This window comes from Pyrus communis, chromosome 15 (genome assembly GCF_963583255.1).
Source record: "Pyrus communis chromosome 15, drPyrComm1.1, whole genome shotgun sequence".
NCBI lineage: Eukaryota > Viridiplantae > Streptophyta > Magnoliopsida > Rosales > Rosaceae > Pyrus > Pyrus communis.
The window spans coordinates 8,851,819-8,871,671 of NC_084817.1; the positions used below are offsets into that span (position 1 = coordinate 8,851,819).

The 19,853-nt window shown below is 37.4% G+C and overlaps 4 protein-coding genes across 5 annotated transcripts; 2 read left to right on the forward strand and 2 right to left on the reverse strand.

The window, feature by feature from the left end:
- Nucleotides 1-1,073: 1,073 nt before the first annotated feature.
- Nucleotides 1,074-4,776, forward strand: LOC137718597 (U-box domain-containing protein 35-like). Its single transcript, XM_068458147.1, has 10 exons — nt 1,074-1,294; nt 1,468-1,568; nt 1,705-1,826; nt 2,008-2,213; nt 2,300-2,357; nt 2,474-2,780; nt 2,872-2,973; nt 3,048-3,476; nt 3,669-4,427; nt 4,536-4,776. Exons 1-10 carry the CDS (start codon nt 1,087-1,089, stop codon nt 4,572-4,574), a joined length of 2,331 nt encoding a protein of 776 aa, XP_068314248.1. The 5' UTR covers nt 1,074-1,086; the 3' UTR covers nt 4,575-4,776.
- A 111-nt stretch (nt 4,777-4,887) lies between these two features.
- Nucleotides 4,888-5,778, reverse strand: LOC137718785 (casein kinase 1-like protein 1). The gene has a single exon (XM_068458319.1). It carries the CDS (start codon nt 5,776-5,778, stop codon nt 4,888-4,890), a length of 891 nt encoding a protein of 296 aa, XP_068314420.1.
- Nucleotides 5,779-9,710: 3,932 nt separating this feature from the next.
- LOC137717015 (BURP domain protein RD22-like) lies at nt 9,711-10,940 on the forward strand. The gene is made up of 3 exons (XM_068456335.1): nt 9,711-9,749; nt 9,876-10,008; nt 10,165-10,940. The coding sequence occupies exons 1-3, from the start codon at nt 9,711-9,713 to the stop codon at nt 10,938-10,940; spliced, it is 948 nt and encodes a 315-aa protein (XP_068312436.1).
- A 2,047-nt stretch (nt 10,941-12,987) lies between these two features.
- On the reverse strand, nt 12,988-17,880 carry LOC137717783 (RNA-binding protein 208-like). 2 transcript variants are annotated; one of them, XM_068457271.1, is made up of 13 exons: nt 17,776-17,880; nt 17,252-17,401; nt 16,776-16,837; nt 16,475-16,577; nt 16,033-16,109; nt 15,844-15,905; nt 15,638-15,725; nt 15,275-15,350; nt 14,921-14,951; nt 14,705-14,824; nt 14,086-14,171; nt 13,773-13,946; nt 12,988-13,496 (listed from the first exon to the last, which is right to left on the reverse strand). In XM_068457271.1, exons 2-13 carry the CDS (start codon nt 17,384-17,386, stop codon nt 13,239-13,241), a joined length of 1,272 nt encoding a protein of 423 aa, XP_068313372.1. In that variant the 5' UTR covers nt 17,387-17,401; nt 17,776-17,880; the 3' UTR covers nt 12,988-13,238. The 2 variants fall into 2 exon arrangements, with proteins under 2 accessions (XP_068313372.1, XP_068313373.1); XM_068457272.1 differs by lacking the exons at nt 15,638-15,725; nt 15,844-15,905.
- Nucleotides 17,881-19,853: the final 1,973 nt, after the last annotated feature.

Below are 19,853 nucleotides of genomic sequence, written 5' to 3' on the forward strand. Positions count from 1 at the left end.
TCATAAATACAACTTATATATGGCCATACACAAAGTGTGTGTGAAAATTTGTTTTTTTTTTATTTTTTTTTTTAACTTTTTTAAAATTAGAGATGATAAAGTCGCCTGTAAGTGAGGTTTAAATAGAAAACAACAAAATTTTGTTTTGTGAAATTACATTACTATCCTTAACTTTTTTGTTGTGATAGAAGAAAAAATGTATTTTCATCCTCTTTTGGTTGACAAAGAATATTTCATTAATATGCAGTTTAGATTAAGTTATCTTGTTTGATGAAATCTTGACTCTTGACTTCTCAGATAATGGTTTCACATTGACTATAACCTATAGAGAATTGCTCAAATGAGTTGCCCATGCACGCATGTGCTCATCCTGACCATTCATTTTGTGGAATTGACGTGCACGTTGTGACTGATCTTTCTTAATCTGTGAGTCAATTTGTTGTCCGAATTCTTATAATTTGTTTTAAAAATGAATAACAATGACATTTTTCATGAATTGTTATTAAGAATGGATCAAATCTTGTCCTTGTGCAGAGTGGGTGAGATTTTGAAGGAGAGGGATGGTTGACTGAGTGACAAAAATATAGTCATTAGTTAGGGAGAGGTTAAAACACCAAAACAATCCGCAAATGGTGGAGGGTCTCTCATAAAAACAACCCAATTGAAGAGAGAGAGATTTATGGATTCACCAGTGAAAAATCAAAAGAAGTTTGTTATTCCCAAAAGTGCTTTTTCTTCTTCTTGTTTGGTTGCTCTCAAACAACAACAAAAAGTAACATTAAAGTCAACACAAACACAACACATACTTGAAACGCAAATCCTTCTTGTCTCTCTTTAGAGATCCTGCTGCAAAAGAGAGATAAAGAAGTTTAAACAAAGATATAAAATATAAAATCCCACCAAAAAAAAAAATTTAAAAACATTCTAAGGCTTTGTTTGCTAGTTTGTATTGGATTTTTTGTTTCTTCTTGCTGTTTTTGTTTGGTTTTTTCTTCTTATTTCTTAAGATTAAGAAAGTACAGGAAAAGAAGAGAGAGAAGAGAGAGTTAGAGAGAGAGAGAGAGAGAGAGAGAGAGAAAGAAAGAAATGTGGCTACCCAATAATCAAGTGGACAAGAAGGAAGCAGGGAATGGGATTGTGGCAGTGGCAATAGACAGGGACAAGAACAGCCAATGTGCTCTCAAATGGGCAATGGACAGTCTCATCAAACCAGGCCAATCTGTTCTTCTCATCCATGTCAAGGTCAAGCATTCCATAATTTCTCAGTCGCATTCTCTTTCCAATTCCACCCCAAGTACGTACATATTGCCTATGTTTTCATTTTCAGGCCAGTGATTTTCACGCTCCCGTTTTCTTCTTCTGCACTCCTCCTCTCGCTCCCATTTTCTTCTTCTGTTGCTTGATATGCAAGTTAAGTTAAATCACACCTCAAGATTTTGCATTGTGGTGTTTGATTTTTGGTTGCAGGAAGTAATCCAAATTGGGACCAACAGTTGGTATGCAAAGACCCTGATCCCCAAACCCGGGAATTGTTCCTTCCCTTTCGTGTTTTTTGCACACGTAAAAATGTGAGTTTGATGAACTTATACTTGAATTCTTGAATTATATTCATTTAGGGTTCATGAACAATTGCACATCTGTTTAGGATTTGAATATTTTTATTGCTTTTCTACATGTGTGTTATCTTTTCTTTTTCGAATTCAGATACAATGCAGAGACCTTGTACTAGAAGACTCCGATGTAACGAAAGCATTAGTTGAATACGTTACTCAAACTGCAATCGAGCATTTGGTTGTTGGTGCCTCAGCAAAAACCGGCTTTCTCAGGTAAGTACCTTCGTTTCTAAGTCAGCTGCCCTTGAACAAATTATTTACCCTCCTAGTTGTGCTATTTGATTGCAAGTTAAATTTCTGAAACTATGAAACCAATTCCGTAGGGCGTTACGTTGCTTTGTATGCCTTGAAATTCCACAGAACATTGTCTCATTTTTTTTAAAATTTTATGTAGATTCAAAGCATCAGATATTCCAGGAAACATATCAAAGGCGGCACCAGACTTTTGTAATGTATATGTTGTATCCAAGCAAAAACTCCAATCAAGGAGGGCCGCCTCACGTCCTGCCCCGGCTGTCTCACCCCTACGCAACCCAGCTCGTAACCACACCCCAAGCCCAAAGTCAGAGCCATACGTCTTCCCTCCTTCTGGTAACAAAGGTTGGTTTCTTTCACCCTTAAGCATAATCATCTCCCACTAATTTTTTGAAAGTCAAGGAACCTTAAAATGTTGGATCCTCTTCCAGGAAATGAAAAGCCACCAGAACCGCCACGTCAATCCCACGATGAAATGGACTACTTCAGGTCAGTAGCAGCTCTCAATCTCTCCCTTTCAATGAAGATGGACAAAATGGTTTTTAAAACATAAAGCAATTTATCTGTTTTGTTGTGAGAACTAACAGTAATATCATGGGAAGCAGGTCTCCGTTTACTAGGAAAGGCCCGAACGGGAAGTCATATGCAGATCTCCCTATGCCGGATACTGATATATCTTTTGTTAGCTCTGGAAGGCCGAGCATTGACCGTATCTTCCCTGCATTTTATAACGAAAACCTAGATTCAGGAAGAGCCACCCCACCACGAATGTCCAACAGCACGGAAATAGACTTGAACCACAGCTTTGAGTCTATGCAGTACTTTGGACGGAGGTCCGTGGATGTCAGCTCCTCTCCACCCACATTCTCTTCGGTTTCTCAGGATAGTGATAGGTTATCCTCTGCATCAATGGTAAGTGCATCTAGTCTCTATTAATTTACGAATTTGTACTTCTAGTTAAATTTTGTTACAACAGAAATGTTTTTTGTCACTCGAATTTCAGGAAGACATGGAGGCTGAAATGAGAAGGCTAAAGCTGGAGCTCAAGCAAACTATGGAAATGTATAGCACTGCCTGTAAAGAGGCACTCTCGGCGAAGCAAAAGGTACGCGAAATTCTATCAACATTTTACACCTTTCGTGATTTCACATAGGTCTGATAATTGATGTTATTTTACAGGCTGTAGAACTCCAGCGCTGGAAATTAGAAGAAGAAAGGAGATTGGAAGAGGCGCGGCTAGCTGAGGAAACCGCAATGGCTATTGTAGAAAAGGAGAGAGCAAAGTCCAGAGCAGCCATCGAGGCTGCTGAAGCAGCTAAGAGGATTGCAGAACTGGAAGCACAAAAAAGAATCAATGCAGAAATGAAAGCACTCAAAGAACACGAAGAGAAGAAGAAGGCACTTAGCGCTCTGCAACAGTCGGATGTCAGGTATAGGAAGTACTCAATTGAAGAGATTGAGGCTGCCACGGAGTTCTTTACAGAATCCCGCAAGATTGGAGAAGGAGGTTACGGTCCTGTATATAGGTGTAATCTTGACCATACTCCTGTTGCAATTAAGGTTTTACGTCCAGATGCTGCACAAGGAAGATCACAGTTCAACCAAGAGGTATGAAACAAAAAGGCGCGTGTTCTCTTTCCAATCAGTTTGACAATATAAGATACGTATGCTGCAAGACTATGTATTTGGACCCCCAGTTTGGTTGATTCGTGTATTGCCGGGCTGTCTGACAAGGGATTATAAATTTGGAAACATAAGTTTTTTTTTTTTTTTGGTTGATTTGCTAATTACTATGAACAGGTTGAAGTATTGAGCTCTATACGGCATCCTAACATGGTTCTTCTGCTGGGAGCCTGCCCGGAGTACGGATGCTTGGTTTATGAGTACATGGCTAATGGGAGCTTGGAAGACCGTCTTCTTCGTAGAGGAAACAGTCCAATTCTCTCTTGGCAACTTAGATTCAAGATTGCAGCTGAAATTGGGACAGGCTTGCTATTCCTCCACCAGGCCAAACCAGAGCCACTAGTCCACCGCGACTTAAAACCCGCTAACATCTTGCTTGACCGCAACTATGTGAGCAAGATCAGCGATGTTGGCTTGGCCAGGCTTGTGCCCCCATCTGTTGCTGACACCGTGACGCAGTATCGCATGACATCAACAGCTGGCACGTTCTGCTACATAGACCCTGAGTATCAGCAAACCGGCATGCTTGGTGTTAAGTCTGATGTGTACTCTCTTGGGATTATGTTTCTGCAAATGATCACAGCCAAGCCGGCAATGGGATTGACTCACCATGTTGAAAGGGCTATTGAGAAGGGGACTTTCGAAGATATGCTGGATCCATCAGTGCCAGATTGGCCGGTTCAAGACACATTGAAGTTTGCCAAGCTGGCTCTCCAGTGTGCAGAGTTGCGGCGAAAAGACAGGCCGGACCTTCGAAAGGTTATCCTGCCAGAACTTAACAGATTGAGAGGGATTGCTGAAGAGACAATGCACCCAACACTGATGGCTGGTGGTCATAGCCCCTCGTCCGAACACAGCCAAGTTTCTGTGCAGCTAGTAAGTGTATATGGACAATAAACATAGTCCTCTTTCTCTCACTAAATCCTACTTTGAACCCTGAAAATTGTCGAATGCGATCTAAAAGGTGTTGATTGGGTTTTGCAGGAGGGGAGTGAACCAGAAACAAGATCTGCTGAGAGCTAGGAATAGCCAGCAAACACTCACTATCATCACAAACCGTAGACTATTTAAGAAAACATGTCTAAGGATTGCAAGTAATTAAGCACAACAAAAAAAAAAAAAAAAAAAATTGTACAAGTTTTGTAGATAAATTGACGAGTCGATGAAACTCAGCATGTATGTGACAGTTTGGTTTTTGGTATTCTAGAGTAGTCAATTACTTATGATCAACTATCAATTTCTTATATATTCTCTTTGTCGATAATTGATACGAGTATGAAGATTGAAACAAACAACCAAAGATCCATAAGGACTACATATTAACACCAGGTTGAAGTTACCGGACGTTTAAGCGAGTCCAATCAAAATCATAGTCGAACTGAAAACCTTCACGAACAAAAAGGTCACGAAAGAGTCTCTTCAGAGAAGCATAATCGGGTTTAGCATCAAACCGCAATGACCTACAGTAAAGGAAGTATACCGAAAACTCTGAAGGGTAACCAGAGCATAAGGACTCAATAGAAGTTGACATTTTCTTTTCTACGATGTTCTCATCTTTCTGCTTTTTTGTTCCCACTTTCAATCCCTGCCAAGGAAGACTTCCTCTTAGAAAGTACATAAGCACATATCCAAGTGATTCCAAATCGTCGCGGCAGCTTTGTTCAATGCCAAGATGAGTATTTACGCTTGCATACCTTGCATTACCTATCAGACTTTTATTTTCTCTGTAAGGAATATGCCTATGAGTTGAAGGGTCTCTATACTTCTTAGCGAGACCTAAGTCAATGATGTAAACCTGATTCGCTCGTCGACCCACTCCCATTACGAAATTGTCTGGCTTGATGTCGCGGTGCAGGACTGATTTCGAATGAACAAACTCTACTCGATCTAGCATTGTATCTGCGAGCATGAGAACCGTCTTAAGAGACAATTTCCCGTTGCAAACTTGGAATAAATCCTCAAGACTAGGTCCGAGTAATTCCATGGCAAGAAAATTGTAGTCTCCTTCAGAGCCAAACGCTCTCACGTTTGGAATTCCAGGTCCTCCATGCACTACTTCATACAACTTCGATTCATACAGCAGTTGTGGATGCTTCGTCTTGCCACTTTCGAGCTTAATAGCAACCTCCTCGTTTGTCTGAATATTAGTACCTCGGTAGACCTCTCCACACGATCCCCTACCGATCTTTCTAACAAGTTGAAACCTTCCACCCACCAGAGGCTCCATATCCCCCTAAAACCCTACGACGGCACAAAAACCCTAGCCCTAAATCAAATGCTTAAGACCGAAAACAATCAAGTAATGGTTTTGAAGGGAAATAACGCAACCAAAAAGACGGAATAAAGGATCGTCAAAAAGAGAGAATTCCTGACGTAAATATAATTCCCAAGGGAACCTAACGATTCTAGGATTATTAAAGGGTTGTTGAATTTCATGCCACTAAACTGACACCCAAGTGCCAATTTGGGGCCTGAAGTTTTCTTTCCAAAGCAATCTGTGCTTCCTACTGATGAAAATAGGCCAATGCACTTTCTTTTTCCTACCTAATGTATGTTTTTAAATGAGATGTTTTATTAAACATAATGACATGGTACATAGGATGTAACAAATATCAAACTCAAACGTGAATATCAGAAACTAAAGTTGTGTCTTAATTAAAAGACGTACATCGTGATTAACATCATGGGGCATAAAACAAAAAAAAAATTACAAATATCAGCACAAACTATGAAATACAAAGTCTTTCAAATCAGTGTAACATTGTCTTCTTACAATTTTATCCAATACGCGGTCCAAAATGTCTATGTGAGTAAATCTTTCCAAATGATGTTAGTACCTCGGTATATCTTTCCAAATGATCCGCTACCAATCTTCTGGCCAAGTCGAAACCTTTTCCCCACCTGAGACTCCATACCCCCAAAACGCAACGGAGAGAAACCTAGCCCTAAATCAAAACCCTAAAACGAAAAGAACATTAATTGATCAGATTTCAGAAGAAAACATCTTAATTACACATTGGATGACTTAACCATCAAAACCCTAATTAATTAGAAAGTTTAATAATCATTGATATTTCTTGATTAACAAGAAATCATTGACCACATACTTTACTTACCCATAATGGATATATATATACACACACATATACATACATATATATATATATATGTTGAAAATATTTGGCAGATTAATGAATGCCCACACAGATTTTCAATACCCACACAGTAATGTGGACTTTGGAAATAAAGGAGATCGTATTTTCAAAGTATGTGTGCTAGAGTTGCTTTATAAATAGCGTGCTCCGTGTACTATCAAAATACAGAGAAAATGAAAGATAAATAACATCAGTATCCATCCATCCCTCTTTTATATGTCATCCCCTTGTGTTATAGTTACAGTGTAATATTTTATACTTGCTTCGCTTCTGTCACTAGTAAAGGTTATCTCTCTAACTTTTACCTATTTATAACAATATATATATATATATATATGGGAGCAATTCAGTCCTTGACTTTTCCATGTTTAATAATATAAAAATTAATAAATACGAAGATCCCACCCAAAAATCGTATCAAATACCCTACAAAATAAGAAATTTGATCAGCATTCAGCAACTAGCACCTTAATCAATATTTGAGGGTTTTTTTGTTAGCACCTTAAATAGGATTATTTTTAACTACACTCCTAAAACTCCACTTTGATTTTATTATTTTTGTCTCTTGAAAGTCAAATTTTGTTACTTAAACCCTTATAACTCGATTTTTACTTCATTTTTCCTAAATTCTGTCTATTCAATTAGATGATACCACATGATTAAAACAAAAGATAAAAAAAAAATTATTTTTAGATATGTGTGCATGTCCACTTTAACCCCTCCTTCCGTTATCTTCCTTGCAACTCCTTTCAAACTTCATCGTCCTTCATCTTCTTTAACGAAATTTATAAAAACACAAAAGAATGTCTGACCCTCTGTTTATACAACAGCTCTGCAATTCTAAATTTGAGTTGAGTGTCATTTTCTTCTTCTTTTCTACTGTCGTTTATAGAATCATCTCTTTCTTCTAAAGTAAGCCATTTCTTCTCAATTCATTCCCTCTTATCCAAGTTGTTGATATGATTGATGTCAAAGAATTAGTTTCCACTTGGTAATTCGAGCTTTTATCCCCTTGAAATTACGAATTTGACAATGGATGGAAAGCACTTTTCTTATGTAAAAATTGATTGAGCAGCCTCCCTTCTGTGAAAGAGGGGTTTTGCCGCCCACGATGCCATAGCATAAGGTTCTTTTAAATCTTAGGTTGTACACTGTTCACTTGCTGCCAAAGTAAATACCCAATAAGTTTTCCACACCAAATTCGACTTGTTGGGCCTTGGACATACCCAACAACTGATTTCAGTCCATAGTATCTCTGAGTTTAATTTCTTGTTTCATCATTGTCTCCTGTTGCAAACGTTGAGTCTTAATTAATCCATATGTCACAAGTATTCTTTGCTTTTCTCACCATCCATAATTTATGGGTGGTGTTATTAGTACTCTTAAAAGCCTTTTTGCACTCCTTAAATGTATTTTCCTTTATATATTCACGAGTGCAAGGTAACATTTTTGGTAGGAATAACACTTGCATTCCTCTCATGGGGGAATGCACATATTCCACCAAATACAAATAACGTAGTTTCGCTCTAAAAAATTTATAATCGAAACCATTCAATTTTTTAATCTTCATTTAAAGAGCATCCCACAACAAAACATTCAAATTGGAGATTGTTTAGTCACCAAATGTATCAAACAAACATGGGGATGCAAGTATTATTCTAATTCATTTCAATCATATATTATATATAAATATACTAATTGAGAGTGTACGTGTAAATTTACTCTTTGAAGGTAAATTTGTCATTTGAGAAAACATATTTTGATGCAATCGGTAAATTTTGGACGGAATACGAGTTGAACTATTTGTTTTGAATAAACGATATTATCTACATTAAGGGAGTGAATGAGTGGTTAAGTCTCACAATGAGTTATCAATAATGTGCTCCAAATTCAATTTTTGGGCCTCTAGCTAAAGTGAGATTCATATTTGAGTTTCGATATGAGATTTAAGTCCAATGTGGAGCTCATGCTAATAAAGAAAAATGATACTTAACCAAGAAAATAAAATTTGAGTCGTGAGTGAAATTTTTCTCCTCAATGCAAAAGTATTAAACCTATAAGTTTTTAGACTCATATAGATATATGTCCAAATTTTAGTTTTACATTGAAGATACTCTTTTTGATTGTTTGAATGGCTAGGATATAGGCTGATACAAAGATTTAGGTTTGGAAAATTTTATCATGGTTAACCCACAGTCATTCTTTCATATCTATGTTAAATACTACTATCTTTAATGATAATTGCATAATAGGTAAATCAAATAATTTAAAATGACGTTTTACTGTAATGGTGGAAAGAAAACATGCTTATCCACTCTGGTGTGGGTTTAATCCTCGCTTATTCTCTTTCTCCCTAACAATTAACTACTCAATCCACTAACACTATGACTTTACTAGAAAATTTCATATTTAATTTTTAAGTTGGGTGTAAAGGAATATAAAATAAAAAAAAAAAAGTTGGGTATAAAAGAAACAAATGATAATTTCAAACAAAAATTTAAAATTTGATTTGATTTTTAGTTTTGGGGTGTTTGGGTCAGTTGAAATAAAGTTTTTGATATATGTGAAAGTTTTCATAGAGTAAGGTGACATATACCATTTATACTTGAAAAATTATTATCCACCCTTTAGCGTAAATATAATTTATATATACTTAAAAAAAATTGTCCATAAAGAATGAAAACTCCCCTGAGATAGAACCTACCTACTTCCGTTACAAAAGAATTCTGCCACGAAATTACAACCTTGAAGAACGAGATTAATTTCCAGCCACTGCATGCTCTGCGTTTGTAACGTTCCATTTTAATGGAGGAGGTTTACACGAAGCAATGGGAGGGTCTGCATGTTGTACACCTAATCCAGACAACCAAACTTACATGTGATGCATGCATCTACATCAGTTCTCTCTGTTCTTCCCTTCCCTATAAATCTTCAACCAATTCGCTTTTGTTATCATCAACTAGCAAATTCTGAGTTGCAAAAGATAAAGTATCTTAGTGTAGTGATGGAGTTCCGTTTCTCAAAAATGTTTGCTTTTCTCACTGTAAGAATAAGCTAGCTCCATCTCTAGTTAATTAATTTGGATATTATCCTTTTAATGTTTACTAATTTCGTTGTTTTCTTAATTATCTGCGACTTAATTAATGATGGTTCACTTCAACTGTTGCAGCTGACCACACTGGTGGCAATGGCAAGTCATGCTGCGGCTGTCCGGCAGCCGTTGCCTCAACTTTCCTACTGGAACTCCGTCCTGCCAAACACACCAATGCCTAAAGCTTTCAGTGAACTTGTCCATCCTGGAGGTTTGTGTGTGTGTAAATTATTGAAAATTAATAACAAAATGGTTATAAAACGAGTCTATAGTTTCACGTACTAATTATATAACAACATGTTTGCGTATGTGTAGTCCCTCGCATGTACTTTGTGCGTTAATTTGGTTTACGCTGCTAAATCTGCAGACTTAGTATCCAAGAACTTTCTCCGTCCTGCTGGCGCCGAGAATCAACTTGACAAAGCCACCGATGCTCTTGGCCCTTGTGCCGGTTTAGTCCTCATGGAGAAGGACTTGCGCCCTGGAAAAACAGTGAAATATGGCTTCCCCAGAGATACAACTAGCAAATCATCACGTTTCGTGTCCCGCCCAACCGCAGAGTCGATCCCCTTCTCATCAAACAAAATGGAAGAGATTCTCAGACGATTTTCGTTGAGGCCGGAATCCGCAGAAGCCAATACAATCAAGGAAACCATTGATTATTGCGAAATGCCAGCCATGAAGGGAGAAGAAAGATATTGTGCTACCTCTTTGGAGTCACTGGTTGACTTCGCCACCTCCGAGCTCGGAAGTAACATCCGAACAATGTCGACGGAGGTGGAAAGAGGAGCCAACAATGACGTGGAGCAGACTTACACAATAACCGATGGAGTGAAGGTTCTGGCGGAGGACAAAGTCGTTACGTGCCATAAGATGAGCTATCCATTTGCTGTGTTCTTGTGCCATGCCATAGAAAAGACAAGGGCCTATATGGTGCCTATGGAAGGTGCTGATGGGACCAAGGCTAATGCAGTAATCATTTGCCATCGAGACACATCTAAATTTGCACCAAACAATTGGGGCTTGTCACAGCTCCATCTTAAACCAGGAGAAGGTCCCCTCTGCCATCTTCTTTCCGACGGACATCTTACCTGGCTTAGAGGAAAAAACCTAGATGATCACTACATCGTTTCAGTTGCCTAATCGTCGTACTAAACGACGATCAGTCAGCTGCAAAAGAGTCCATAAGAATAAGGGAGTTGTATCTACTTCTGCTCCATGAAAATAAATAAAGGAATGCCTTGAGAATAGGCTAGCACTGTTTCAAGAAAATATTAGTTTCCAAAGAAGAAAAAGACGAAATTGACTGAAGAATAGAATATCTTTCTCACCCTCTACTCCTTCGATTTCAGCTATCTTTAGCGACGGTGTGATGATTCGCTGACAAATACTTTTCCCAAACTAAACATGTCCTTCTCTTTGCACTTAATTTCCTTTTATATAATTTTATTTTGGTGAAACTATTATGTTCAATGAGGCACAAGTGAAGAAATAGAATTAATACTTATTCTTGTGAAAACAATGCCCGGGAAATGGCCCTATTTTATTTTTCTAGCATGGCCACCAAAAACTCAAGAACCGCCTGGTATCCTACACTCTACGTCAGGTTGTTGAGATTTGAATCCCAAATTGATGAGAGAAGAAACTTTATATGTGCTTATAAGAAATTAGGTTGCTTTCTATATTGCCAATTGATTTTATGTGGAACCTCAACTTTCTTTATGATATCATAGCAAGTTGTCTCTTGTGTGAAGCTCAACACCACACGTGCTCCACGTCACCTAGTTTGTGTTATCAACGTGTTTGACTTAAAAATTCCTTACATGATGGGGCATGTTGAGATTGAATCCCACATTGATGGGAGAATGGACTTTACATGGGCTTATAAGAAGAAAAGACCTTCAACCCAGCACACAAATCGACGCTTTACATGAAACCTCTCACAACTTTATGTGAAACACTAAATACTTTACTAATGATTAGCACGAATTCCATCTTGTTAGACGGGTTTAAGTTGGCAACCAAATGACAACGACTGTCTGGTTATGCGGGTTTTCTTGAAGCAACTAGCAAAGGCAGCTATCTAGTTAGACAAAACCTAAGTTGTAGAGTTACTTGCCTTAGAAGTTTTGGTTGTCTCGTTAGACAGGGAGTCTCTCGTTAGACAGGGAGTCTCTCAGCCAGTGAAGAGTGTTTGGTTTCTTTCGCCGAAAGAAGTCACTTCATTAGCTTTCTCGGCAAAGTATTACTTTCAAGTTATTCAAAGTTTGACACATAGACAGCCAAACCAATATTGAACCTCATAGCAATTGACATAACTTTGTCTTCAGGTCATAGAACCCAAGGCGAAGAGTGTTCCTTTCAACATTCACCACATTCAAGATTACCAAAAGTGCTTCTAACTATGTAAAGATAAAAGTCTTTATGAATTAAAAAAAAAAAAAAAAAAACACTTCAAGTGCTTTAAAAGCGCGTGCTCTGCCTTTTTTTTTTTTTTTAAGAAACACTTCAAATGCTCTTTCACAGAGCACTTGCATTTTTTATTAATTTCAATATGCTTCTAATACAAATGCTTTTACAATAAGTGCTTCTTAACATAGTGTTTTTCAAAAAAACAGCTCAGAACAAGGATAGTTCATCATTGTAATCTCTTAGTGCGGAGTACTCTCTGGCAAACCTGGGTTGAAATTTTCTTTTGTCGAGGCCCAAATAAATGTACCATTTTCTCCATTGTACTTAATCATGGATTCACGGTTGCTTTTGAGATAAATTTAACGTCAGAATGTGCGTGGATTGGTGACAACTTTGTGGGTTGGTGACACCTGTGTTTATACTTGCTTAATTGAGGAAGCTTAGCTGACAATGTTAGCGCTTTGCCACCTTCGAGAAACTGACAATTTCATACATTTGCATGTTGCTGTGAAATACCACCTCTTTTTCGAACCGATAGATTTGCAGTTTGATTAATTTTTTCCGGAGATTTTTAAGAAATGATCAAGAAAATAAAAGGAACTAATTTTGAGTGACTGCTCACATCGAGGGAAAAAAAAAAAAAAAGGTGACAATCAATAAACAAATAAATCCGTTGAGTTTGACTTCAAGTTTCCTAACTGATCAAGACAAGTTAACCAAACTATAAAATAATAAATAATAAAAAAAATAAACCCCATTTCATAACAAATCCCACAAATTTAAAAAGAAAATCACACCTCTAATCACATATTACATGCTACAACATACATAGGAGATCAAAAACCCATGTAACTGAAGATGAATTCACAATCTTTAACCGGAAAAAAAAAAAAGGACGGGACGCACAATCTCGTTTGTAGTAACGCATAGCACACGCGGACTGACTGACGACGTCCAAGAGAAAGAATTGGCACAATGCAACCAAACGCAATAGCAACTCTGCCGAAAACCCACCGCCGGCCCCTAGTGTTAACGATAATACATCAGCTGGTGACCGGATGAACTGTTAGGATAGGCATCGTACATAGGTTGGGATCCGCCAGAGTTCAATGCCAAGGACGTGGCAGCAGCCTGATTCAAGGCAAGTTGACGCCGATAAGGCATCAAATCAGCTGGAGAATATCCTTGGTTAATACCAGCAGTAGGAAGAATCTGATAGGGCTGGACAGGAGGAGGTAGTGGATTAGAAGCTATCCCGGCAGGAGTTGGTTTGCTACCCCACGAGCACTGCATACACGGTCACACAAAAGAATAGATGTTTCATCAAGACAGATATACACTGTTTGTAATTTGATTTACCACCAGCAAAAGACGTACACTACACATTGTTTCAAATGGTGTCACTGTCAACACGGGATTTCAATTGTGGTCAATTGAATGCATCGCAACCCACTGAAAGGCGTCAAGTGTCATGTGCACATGTGCAATGAAGAAAAGTATGAACGAGGCAAAGGAACTGCATGACCATTAAAGTTTTCAAATCTACAGTAGAGTTTCTATTACCTTCATGGACTTTCCATGAACTATCCTGCCATTTCCAATTTGAATAGCCAACGCTGCTTCATCATGAGTGTTGTATCTCACAAATCCAAAACCTTTATCCCTCTGCACACGTACTTCCTCAATAACCCCAGCCCCAAGAGCATGAAACTGACTATGAAGTTCAGCTTGAGTAACCTGAAAAGGAAGACCAGATTTTCAGCGAGAGTTTATAGCTAAAAACATATTTGCACCCAAATATATAAGTCATAAGACCAACTTTAAGGCTTAAAAATTAAATCCAAATGTAACGTAGCCAGAATCAATGTTTAATCACCTCATGGGAGAGGTTGCCAACATAGACAGTTGTGTATGCTTGATTGTTTTCAGGGGCCTCTTCATTGGAGTTCTCTTGACCTCCATCTGCAAAATAAAGTAACCACAAAAACAAGTCATCCACATCAAGTCTTGTCTGAACTTCCCACTCAATCCCAGTATCATAAAGTTCGGCAACATATAACAGGGTCAACCATAAATCGAAGAACTATCTGCTTTAGCCAATTATTTAAATTGCACTAGAAAATGCAAAGGTTAAACACCTATGGCTATATTAGACCAACGTGAAGGAAAATTTCACTGACAATGTCGAACTCACTACTGTCAGTCTTTGTTACATGAGACAACCAACACCAGGCTAATCTGATATGTTTATATTTCATCATACAGCGGCAGAGGAAACGGATTCAAGTAATGAAGGGCCTACATCTTGATCCCGTTTTAAAATTTCATATTTTCTCTTGAGCACAATCTTTAAATTTCATATTTGCTCCTTTGGCACAATCTTATCTCAAATGCCACAATCATTGAAGTCCCAGAAGGCCAAAATAAGAAATCCTGGGCTTAACACAACATCATAAGTACTGTGGGCCAACCAAGTCAGAAACTTTTCAAGCTACCTGAAGATCCATTTGTAAGCATAACAGCATTTTGATTGTCACTACTCTGCTTCTCTTCACTAGAACCAGCATTTTTGGTTGCCCAGTTGCATCTTATTTGCCTATTTCCAAGCCATTTACCTGTCCAAAACGCATCAACCATAGCACTACTGGTATTACTATGTTTCAACATCGATGAAAACTATGCAACATGACGCAACATTTTAGATGTGTTACCTGTTAAATCATTTATAGCACTCTGAGCATCCTGAAAAAAAATTCCAAGAGGCACTTAATCAGTTTATGATGTACCAGAGTTCTAAGAATGTAAAATCAACACTTGATAAACCAAAATATGGTGTCATGTTAATACCAACACTTTCTGGTACACAAAGTAGCAAAAATGATACGGAAAAACCAATTGCACTAAGCATTGCTTTATGCATTTCATGTGCACCACTAATCACACGAAAGAGTGCAAAAAACAAGCTACCTTGATGTGATTCTAGGTTTTCAAACAAATGTGGGAGGAGATTTTCGGTGGGACGAATCTCACCAAAACTCTAGTTTCTACTCACAACAACTTAATACCTGCTGTTCACGGAAAGAAACAAAGCCATATCCCTTTGAGCGGCCAGTTTTGTGATCCCACATGACCCTTGCATCACTGCAAAAGATAAAAAGGACAATAAGAAAAAGTCTTGTAAACCTAACAGCAGGACATTTGGAATTTAATAGGTGATTCACACTGTTACACACCCAGGTGGAAACACAAATAAGTGGAACTATTATATTTCTACACCAAGTTTCAGCCCTGAGCCTTTAGTCCGTCAGTAACATGAACAGTGGATGAAAGCAATGAGGAAAAACTAAAACATGCTACCCTAGCGCCTGAGATAGAAATTTTATAAATTTGAAAACAGAAAACGATAATAAAAAGAAACAGGAACTCACGAACAACTAGGATAGACCCTGAAGCAAGCAAATAAAGTTGCATCTGTAACCTCTGGACTAAGATCACCGACAAATATATTGAAGTGCCCTGATCATTGTAAAATTGCATTAAAGGAATGAACCCTAATTAAATTGTAAGAACCCGTAAAAATAAAATAAAATAAAATTGTAAGCACAGCAGTAGAACAATTGAAGCTCAAAGCAACCTGAAGTATCTCCCCTCTGGCTATTGGCATATGCCCAATTCACCTTAAGGGCCTGACCATAACTGCAAATCAGATTTAGAAAGACTAATGAATATAATCAATCCTCGAAGCTATTGACAGACATACATGATCGAAGTAAAGAAAGGCAAGAGAATAGCCACACTTGTTCTAAAGTAAGTGAATGCTTACAGTTGGCGTCCATGCAGATTCATTATTGCAAGGGCTGCAGAATGTCGGTCATGGTAGTCAATAAATCCATACGACGACTGCAAAAAAAAAAAAAATATATATATATATATATACATACAGCCACATCATGAATTCGTTAAGGAAAATCAATTTTGAAGTTAAAACACAGGATTCCTATTTTGTTTGCCACAATTGACAATTTCATCAGCTAGTTACATTTTTTGTTTAAGAAATACATGATGTCACAAGATCAAAGTGTAAGCACTTATAGAATCATTTCATGACTCCTAATGGGTAACCAATTGGCATACACTAGATGTCTTATGGATGTGTCAGTTTATCGCATATATTTCCATCTAACTGAAGGAAAAACAGAACCTTCAAAAGAACAATGACAAAATCATATACAATGATTCAAAAGAACCTGAATCATGTGATGTACCTTATCCTTTCTGATGAGCTTGCATCCTGCAAGAGGACCAACACTCTGGAAGACTTCAGCAAGAAGCTTATCGGTGACATTTACATGAATGTTTCCAACATAGCTGAAACCCACCATCAAATAATAAGCCTTAATTCAAAAGAAAATTATCCTTTTGAATATGAAATGGTATGAACTACTTGAAGTTCCGCTGTCCACTTCAGCTAAAGAAACTTGAAGTAGACAAACATAAAGATGAATGGGAAGGAAAACATAAAATTCCAGAAATAGAGTAAAAAGAAGACCGCTATCTAACACTTACACACTGTTGCACTGAGACGGGTCAAATCCGGGAGGCAGATTTCCACTAGGGATAGGCTCCATCTGCACATTGTAAAATGTAGAAGGAAGATAAACAAATAATCCCAGAAAATCTAAGACCGTACCACAGATGATGCTAGCCCCAAATAATCTATGAAAGGGCACCAAAATCCCGAGAAAAGTATGAAACCAAAGGGTTCAAAACAAAATTCTGGCAACCAAAGGGTGTATATAAACTTAAGGCCCCATTAAAAAAAAAATGTAGTAGCAATATATTACTTGCTACTCTGTTGAATTACATAAGGTTTGAAACTCTGAATGAATCAAGTGAAACCCAACAAGCTAAATCATCTAAGTTTGTGATCAAAGCAGGCAAACAATAATTTCTGCACAGACAAGGGTGAGAGAGGGAGGGAGGGAGGGAGGGAGGGAGGGGGAGAGAGAGAGAGGGGAAGAGAGAGAGAGAGAGAGAGAGACCTGAGACATGGCAGCAGCGAGCACACCAGGATGGTACATTTGTTGTTGCTGATGATGAAGAAGGGCTTGCTGCATTATAGCTTCTTGTTGTTGTTGTTGTTGTTGTTGCTGCTGAAGCTTCAATCTTTGTTGCATATTACACTATACTCCCTAATTTAATTATTATTTGATAATAAAAAAAACCCCAAAAAATAATCAGAAAAACAGAGGCAGATCACCCAGTAAATCCCAATTTTCAATTTCAAACAACATAATCAGAGCAAGTGCAAGAACATACAGAAAAACCGAAAGAATGAAAAATAAATTGAATTCAAACGTCAAAATTCTAAAAGGTCCCAAACTTTCAATCGAAATTCATCCGGGGGTTCTGAATAATTGAACTATTTTTTCACTTGAATGTGAGAAATTGGAGTGGCAGATAAGATAATTCATATAAATCGAAACCCAGAAACAAATATAAATTAAAAATATGGAAAAAGGAGGGGGTAGAGAGAGAGAGAGAGAGAGAGAGGGAAGATAGGAACCTGAGGGTAGAAAATGGAGCGAAACTCGGTGTGGCTTCTTCTGTGTGTTGTGTCGGAGCAACTTTCTCACAGTGAAAGGCTGAAAAGCACACGACTAAGGTTCGGGTAGAATAAGAATGAGAATTCCTTCTCCTTGTTACCTATATCGTATATCGTGTAATCAATTTTCATTTGATATTATTTATATTTAATTTTATATAAAAAAATTTATAATAATTTATAATCACACCACATATAATAAACAAATATAATTAAAAAATCTTCAAGATTCTCATAAAGAAAATCTGAGAAGAATTCTCATCTGTAATCGTAGAATAAGATGACTGTCCCATTAATCATTGTTTTTTTTTATTTTAATTATATTAACTTTTTCTGTCACATCAATATTTATTTTATTTATTCTGCCCCTTTTGGCTTTTTGCGTTGAGAAATGGTATATACGCCATTTCATATCGCCGTTTTTAAAATGATTAAAAAAAAATTTAATAAAATACTTCTGAAATTAATTCTTAATAAAAATAAATGAATTTTAAAAAAACATTTAAAATGTTTTCTACAAAAAGTATCAAGTGTTTTCTTCAAGAAACACTTCAACTGTTTTTAGAGGTCAATTCCACTAAAATCGTTTTTAGTCATTGTAAAAGCATATTTAAATGAGCCATTAATCGTATTTGATAGGCTAAAAATAAGTACAAAATTAACTTCCTCTATTATTTTGTTCTCAAAATCAGGTTGGGGTTCAGTTATGGTTTGGTTTGCGCTCCCCAATTTGAAAGAAATTGCGAAGGATGTAGCATTGTAGTTTGCGAACTCAATTCTCCCTCGAGCACGTTTAAATGCACCTTAAGAAAAACTTGTGTGAGGCTCAGATTGCGTAGCTCACGTCCACTTTACAAAGGTGGATGGAAGAACTAATGAAAACTTGATGAGAATTGGAGATTTATAAAAGTGTAAGAAAATAAATCTTAGTCGTTGAATGCTAGACTAAGAATTTGACAGTCAAAAATAGTGGTGCGTAAGATACACCAAATAAAGCACGCCAAACCAATCTGATTTTTACACCCTTCAGATAAGGATGGCAACATTTCGGTTTGGGGACAGAAATACTATATCCAACCTCATAATCATGAAAATTAATCATATCGATAACTGCAAATTAACCATTGGGTATTATCCATAACCATACCCGCCAGGTAATGGATTCCCCATTAGTTAACGAGTATATCCATCTTCGTCAATACAAAAAATATATTAGTTCAATTAAGACATTATAAGTTAGTAGATATTAATTTCGTCATTAAACATTTGATGTATAAAATAATCCAATGAATGGATCTTGTTGAGTATAAAAATTAAAACACTGATGATGTTGGCTTGTCTTTGATATCTCATATAAGAGCAATTTCACTCCTAAAGACTTTGTACCAGCACCCAGTGCATTTATCCACTCAAGTGAGCAGTAATATACCTCAATGAATAGTAATAGGCCAAAGCATCTCCACCCCTAAAACAAAAAATAGGCTGGTCAATTTTATTAAAATATTATTTTTTTATTATAAAATAATAAAAAGTAATTATTTTATTTTTAATTTCTGACTTAAATTTTTTTTTTTTGGGGGGGTGAACGTGGACCGCTGGGGGGGGGCGGGAACGTGGACCGTTGATCTGTGATCGGACGGTCTAGTTTAAAAGTGAATTTCAAATTTTTTTTTACCGTTGGAAATCCCAACGGTCTAGAATAACTAGCCGTTGGAAATCCAACGCCAGAAATTGGGCCACGTTGCCCCCTGGGGGAGATGTTAGTGCACCTGCGCCGCTGGGCCCTGCCTCTGATTTTGTTGTCTGCTAACTCGCACCCACGCGCCAAGCGCAACAACACAAATGCCCTGGTCTCAAGGTCTATCAAAAATGGGCTAGTCTGGAGACCAGCTTGGGCTGGGTGCCAGGAAAACATACGGGCTAGAGTGAATTAACAGGGTGCCAGCCTGGTTTTTTTACTGGGTGCTGGGCTATTCCACCTCCGGTGGAATTGCTTTAAGCACCATTGAGTTCACATTGATTTTGATTCAAAACTTTAC